We start from the raw sequence: 6,198 nt of genomic DNA on the forward strand, positions 1-6,198 counted from the left end.
TTTTTTGGTGTGGTCGGTAAGGAAGGACCTGGTTAGTCCCTGCACATTGTGATGATAGCCAACGCAAATAAAATGTTTAAACTCTTGTGTTACTTGTCAATGTAGATTCGAGAGCTTCAAGAAAAAAGGAAGTGGAGACGATCATTTGGTAGGCTAGAATCGAGCTGGAGCTTTCTCACCAAACGCCTTCTCAAAGCTGCCCAGAGCTGCCCGAAGCTGCCCGAAATGCCCTTGGGCCCTAGTCCTTATTCCCATGACTAAGGAATATTTGCCAAAATGTCTGTGATGTCTGAACCTCGTACAACTTTTTGGTGTCGGCCAGCCCCCGGCTAGACGGAAAGATCAGTCAAATGATGCGTTTGCCAATCAGGAAACACCCCAAATAGAGAGCATTCTAAGTTCCAGAATTTGATGGTCCCCATTCTCAGCCGAGCAAAAAGCTGCACGAGCACTAGCCTACGCTCAACTCTCGCACAACCTTAGAAAAAGCCAGAATCCTGACACAATAACCCTCGTCGCGCATCGCTGTAAAAACCAAAACAAAACCCAATCCACAGTCACGGTGTCTTCTCTTTGGATGCGGACTTTCTGGTAGGAGCCGAAGCAATGGCAGAGTCGGCCATTGAGTGGATCGCGAGGCAAGGAGTCGAGCGCGCAGAGAGGAAGGACGACGTGGTCGTGACTGGTGAGCGTGCAATCTGGGAGGAGATTGAGCGACTGCTGAACGGGGTCGCCGTAACGGAACGGAGGAGAGAAGATGAAAGATTAGGGTTTCTTTAGTGGCGATTTAGAGAGGGGCCAGAGAGAAGAGAGGGAGCAGTTATTCTTTTCATTTTCCGAATTAAAAATATACAAAATTTTAGTTCGATTTTGATTTAATTTCGGTTCCGACACCATAACCAACGGGTATGTCGCAAGTGAGGAAAGCACCGAGCAAAGGCGAGGGAGATCGTTTTCGTGCTCGTGTTCATAACAAGATTAATTATGTTCATGGCATTTGCTGTGCGATAAGTTATATGTTCAAGTTTCGATCTCACTTATGATGTATATTGAGATCGGGAAGGCCTAAAGCCAAAATGTCACTTATTTTATTATTATCGTTGTTGTAATTACCTTACCGATTCAATAATATTTGCATTCTTTGTGCTCTATCTGTTCAATGATGCGAAAAGAATAAAAGATCAAAAGTTGAGTTATATTATGTTTTGAATTCCGACGCCTATTCTTGATTGAGAAAGCTCTAAATGTTAAAAGGTTTGGTAGGCTTTTCATTTAGAATGAATGCCGAAGTCCAACACTACTACGTCACTGGTCAATAGTAATCATCCGGATAAAGTTGGTGCAATATAAGACTTTCGAACTTAAACATTGGTCACCCCAAATTAATACTTTACGATTTCAATCCGTAATCATAATTTAGTCTAAGTTCGGCTTGTAACAATTATATGGGACCCAAACTAGAATGAGAATCATTGGTGACTTTTGATTTGGTTCTATACAATCTAAAGATAAACTTAATTTGATATTGAATTTCTTTAGTGCTCTAACTTTTTCTTTAATAATGGTGATATATGTCCGAAACTAGAGTGAGAAATATAATTGACTTTTGATCTGATTTTTGATCTAAAGATAGAATTAGTTTAATATTGAATTTCTTTAGTGCTGAACTTTTATTTTATTAACAACTATATATGACTTAAACTAGAATGAGAATCGTGGGTACAATCTAAAGATAGAATTAGTTTAATAACGAATTTCTTTAGTGCTAAATTTTTTCTTTAATAATATTTATATATGACCTAAATTAGAATGAGACTTGTGGGTGACTTTCAATCTGGTTTCCTAAATAATCATGCAATTGTTTTGTGAGCCAATTTGATCACCGCCACGACATTTGTGAATCTAAAGATGGAAGTAGTTTTTTTTTTTTTTTTTTTTTTTTGGTCAGTAGATGGAAGTAGTTTAAATAGCGGATTTCAAGGAGGGCCTTCCAGTTGGCTGATCGTAGCATGCCTGCTCAGAGGACTCGTTGACCTTGTAGTTGGACACAAAAATTAATGACGGAATTCGAATTTGCCATTCAAATTTTGTTATCATATCATGTGTTATGTTTTACCGAGCATTGTCAAGTCAATTATGTCTCTCAATTTTACTGGCTTCAATTAAGTTTTCGATTTTCAAATTCAGAAAGTTATGATCACAACTTGCTCGTACTTGATTTCGTCGACCATACCAAAATAGAAGTTAAAGCTGATGAAACAAGAAAAAAAAAATCCACCACGCAGGATCTTTGTTACCTTAGATCAAAAAATATGTTTCCAGATGAGCACTAAATCAACCACAGTCTACATATGTGAACACCGACAACATATGAACCTTTAGACCTTTAAACCTTTGAACCAGGGCGCACCATGGCTTCATTACCTACCTAAGCTAGGTTTAAAGGTTCACCTAGGTAAGCAGCCTCCCCAGCCAGGTCTACCAACACCTGTCCACGTCCTAAGGAGAGGTGGCAGGCTGCTTGGGCTCACCCGAAACAATGCCTCAGGGACACGGCACCTGACTCCTCCTGTAGCTAAACCGATATTTTTCTTCCCGGTTTAGTAGGGAATACGGGCCACAGCCAAGCGAGGTCTCCCACCCCAAGGCGGATCTCCCGTCTGTCTGAAGGACCCTTGAGCCTTTTAAGGACCTGCCAGGTCCGTGGATCTTTGTTACCTTAGATCAAAAATTATGTTTCCAGATGAGCACTAAATCAACCAGAGTCTACATATGTGAACACCGACAAAATATGAGATTGATTGATTTGATCGAACTATTTCCTGTTCCCTAACAGCTTGGTGCCGATCCTCTGCAGATTCGATGCTTGCATACTGGATCGAGTCGTCTGATTACTCACAACAGATATCATCCTTAAATCATGCCATCCCCGATGGTCTCAAGACGTCCGCTTTGCCTTTTAGTACCGCTCTGGTCATGGCTTCCAAATTGCACCTGCCGAGATCTTTTCCTTCGCAAGCCCTGCCCTCCAATGCCAATATCCTTAGCTCCACTTCTGTGGTATCAAAAACCCGCAGTTTCTCTCGAGCTTCTCTGCCATTTTGTTGATCCCAAGCCCGACGACTCTTGTGCCTCCACAGAGGAACTCTTTGAGGACCTTTGGGATTGGTCCTCCAAAGGTGAATAGCCCCAAGAGAAGGCAATGGTTGCCAACACAAAGCTTTAGCAGCCGACAAGGGTTATTTTCTTGATCTGGCATGTACGGTCACAAAAATTTCCAATTTCCACAGAGTCTAATTTCTACTTCTCCTTCTTCCATGCAACGCTTCGATGACAAGTTCATGAATTCCTGTGATGAAGTTAGACAAAGACTGATTTGCCAGATCTTTAGTATAGTGTTTTTTTTTTTTTGGTCGAATGGATCTTTAGTATAGTGTGAATTTGCAGACTTTGTGCATAGGAATTACGAAACCATTCACCCTTTTTTCCGCAAGTAACCATTTGCACAGCCAATCCTGTCACTGGCCAAGAGACCCACCAAAATCTGCTGCGTGTTTCTCTTCTTGTTGCCATATATCCTCTGGACACCTCTGATTCATTCTCTAACGACAAGTTCGCTAAGCTTGTATTCTTGGTCTCTCACAATCATTGTCGTCAAGAAAATCTTCTTTCTGACTCTAATCTCATAATGATCCCTGAACTTGGCAGTGCTTTGTTTGGTGACCTCCATTGGCCTTCTTCCAATGGTACGATGAGATCTGCAGCCTATAATTTATGAACAAACAAGAAAAAGTACTCACCTGCGGTGACAGCCCAACATCTTAACCAAACAGAGCACTGCTGTCAAACTGAATATTATGTCCTAATGCCTGAATCTAACAAAATCAAGTTCATAACTTGTAGCAGAAAGCTCCTTAGTCTTTATGCATAGCTTCAATCACATAATGGCTCTTTAACCAAAAGGTTCATTTTCTCTTGAAGAAATTTCAACACATCCTCTCTTCCTTCCATTATAAGCAATTGCCTTACCCTCCCAAAAGTCATACGTGATGGGTGGATCCCTTTCTCCATCATCTCTTCCAATAAGACACATGCCCTTGGTGAATTACCCTTCTCGCATAAGCCAATTATGAGTGCTGAGTAAGTGTGCATACTTGGTATGAATCGCTTTGAGTTCTTATACTTCCACACCTTAAGAGCCATCTCCAGTTCATCCCTCCAGCACAACATCTTTATCATCATCGTATAGGTATCTGCATCAGGCTCACAAACCTTGATCAATCTCCGGAAGAAGCTGTAAGCTTCATCGGTTTCCCCACTATTAATCAAATTTGTTAAGATAATATTGCAGGTCCTTGAATTGGGATTAACTCCCCTGCTCTCCATCTCACTCAACACCCTTTTCACATTTTTAAATTTGTTAACTTTGCAAAAGGCGCTAATCAGGGAATTGTATGCTACCACGTCAGCCTCAATTCCATTCCTTTCCATTTCTAGGAATGTCCCGACAGCATCTTCAATCCGATTTTCTATCCCATAGGTATGCAGAAGAACACTATAAATGAAAGATGTTGGCTGACAGGCAGTGGAATCCATTTCCTTGACAATTCCAACAGCTTCATCGACTCTCCCGGCCTTGCAAAGTATGTCGACCATAATTCCGTGCGTCACTATATCAGGGTCGCAGCCTGCGCTAACCATTTCACGGAAGGTCTCTCTCACCTTGGGCAGATTTGGAGCCTTTCCCCATCCTTCTAGCAATATACTGTACGTCTTTGAGTCTGGAACATATTGCTGTTTCATACTATCAAAGATCTTTTGAGCCTTCCTCACATTCTTGGCCTTACACAAAGCACTTAGGAGGCCATTGAATGTGGCTAGATTTGGAGGCATGTCATACTTTTCCATGACATTAAATGTATATACCGACTCATCCACTTTCTGGGCCCTGGCATACTTTCGCATGATGATGCAAAACGTCTCAACATTCAACATGCTCTTATTCCTCATGGCATTCACAACATCCCACACAATTTGATACTGCCTGATCTTGGCCAGAGACTTGATCATGATATGGTAAGCCCTAACACTGTGCGAGTAATTTCTTTGCCTCCCAGCCCATTCAAAGAATCTATAAGCCAACATACCTGCATTTTCGAATCTCTTAAGGACATCCTCCACTATATCCGGGGACACCCTGATGCCACTTTGGTCAAGGGCAGTATCAAGGGCCAATGCTGGTGTGGACATCATAATTTTACTTATCTTTCTCAATGATTCTGAAATGTCTCTTACTGATTCACTTGAACTATACATTCTTCCCCACACTTTCCATCTCAAGGAAAACCCAGTGTTGATTCTTGGCATGTTATCGGCCAAACTGAGAATTCACAGTCCACCTGAGCCAGTCAGTTAAATCAGTCTTAACTGCACGTTGGAGAGCAGCCTTGGAATTGAGTCCTGCAGCAGTAACGTTTAAATTATATAAACAAACAATGCTGGCTCAGCTAACCTACCATCTTCCAGAACAATTCAACAGTTCAATTCATCCCAACTAAACGGCTCTCACCATAACAACTCCACCAGCACAACCCTCTAGACAAAAATTTCACCTCGCGCCTTCAACAGTTTGATTCGTCCTGACTAAACGATACCCTAAACCAAACTAATCCCACCGGCACAAGTCGCTCAACAAAATTCAACTCACGCCATCCTGCTAGGCTGCTATGACGACCGGCAATCCACGGCTTCTATCAATTCTCAATCGCATACTCCAAAGTGAGACCAAATCTATTCCAGGAAGACTTATCATTTTGTGGTCTCACCCAAACTACACATTGCATTGAGTCCATCCAACTCAGCAGCAGACAGTCACAACAACAACATGAACAAAAACCAGTCCAACGTAATGCCAGAGAAGGAACAAACAGTATTATGATAAAGTTTTCACCAGTCGACTGACGATGACGATGGAGCTGCAGCTGGATCCACCACCAAAAAAGTGCTGATCTTCGCCCGGCTCTGATCTTCTGACGATGGAGTTCGTTCACGGCCGTTCCATGAAACGCGTTGCCCTAATTCTGCAACTGAGGCCGATGAACAAGTCGACATGAAAATGGGTTTTGGGCTTTGGTGAACTTCGGCCCAATTTTTTCCCCTCCTTTTTCGCGTAACGTAACGAAACGCGATTCCGCACGC

At 42.1% G+C, this 6,198-nt stretch overlaps 1 protein-coding gene across 1 annotated transcript; it reads right to left on the reverse strand.

Moving 5' to 3' along the window:
- Positions 1 to 2,266: 2,266 nt before the first annotated feature.
- Positions 2,267 to 6,162, reverse strand: LOC104429885 (pentatricopeptide repeat-containing protein At1g77360, mitochondrial-like). The gene is made up of 2 exons (XM_039314210.1): positions 5,951 to 6,162; positions 2,267 to 5,460 (listed from the first exon to the last, which is right to left on the reverse strand). The coding sequence occupies exon 2, from the start codon at positions 5,365 to 5,367 to the stop codon at positions 3,934 to 3,936; it is 1,434 nt and encodes a 477-aa protein (XP_039170144.1). The 5' UTR covers positions 5,368 to 5,460; positions 5,951 to 6,162; the 3' UTR covers positions 2,267 to 3,933.
- Between the last annotated feature and the right edge of the window lie 36 nt (positions 6,163 to 6,198).

Source organism: Eucalyptus grandis, chromosome 6 (assembly GCF_016545825.1).
Source record: "Eucalyptus grandis isolate ANBG69807.140 chromosome 6, ASM1654582v1, whole genome shotgun sequence".
Taxonomy (NCBI): Eukaryota; Viridiplantae; Streptophyta; class Magnoliopsida; order Myrtales; family Myrtaceae; genus Eucalyptus; species Eucalyptus grandis.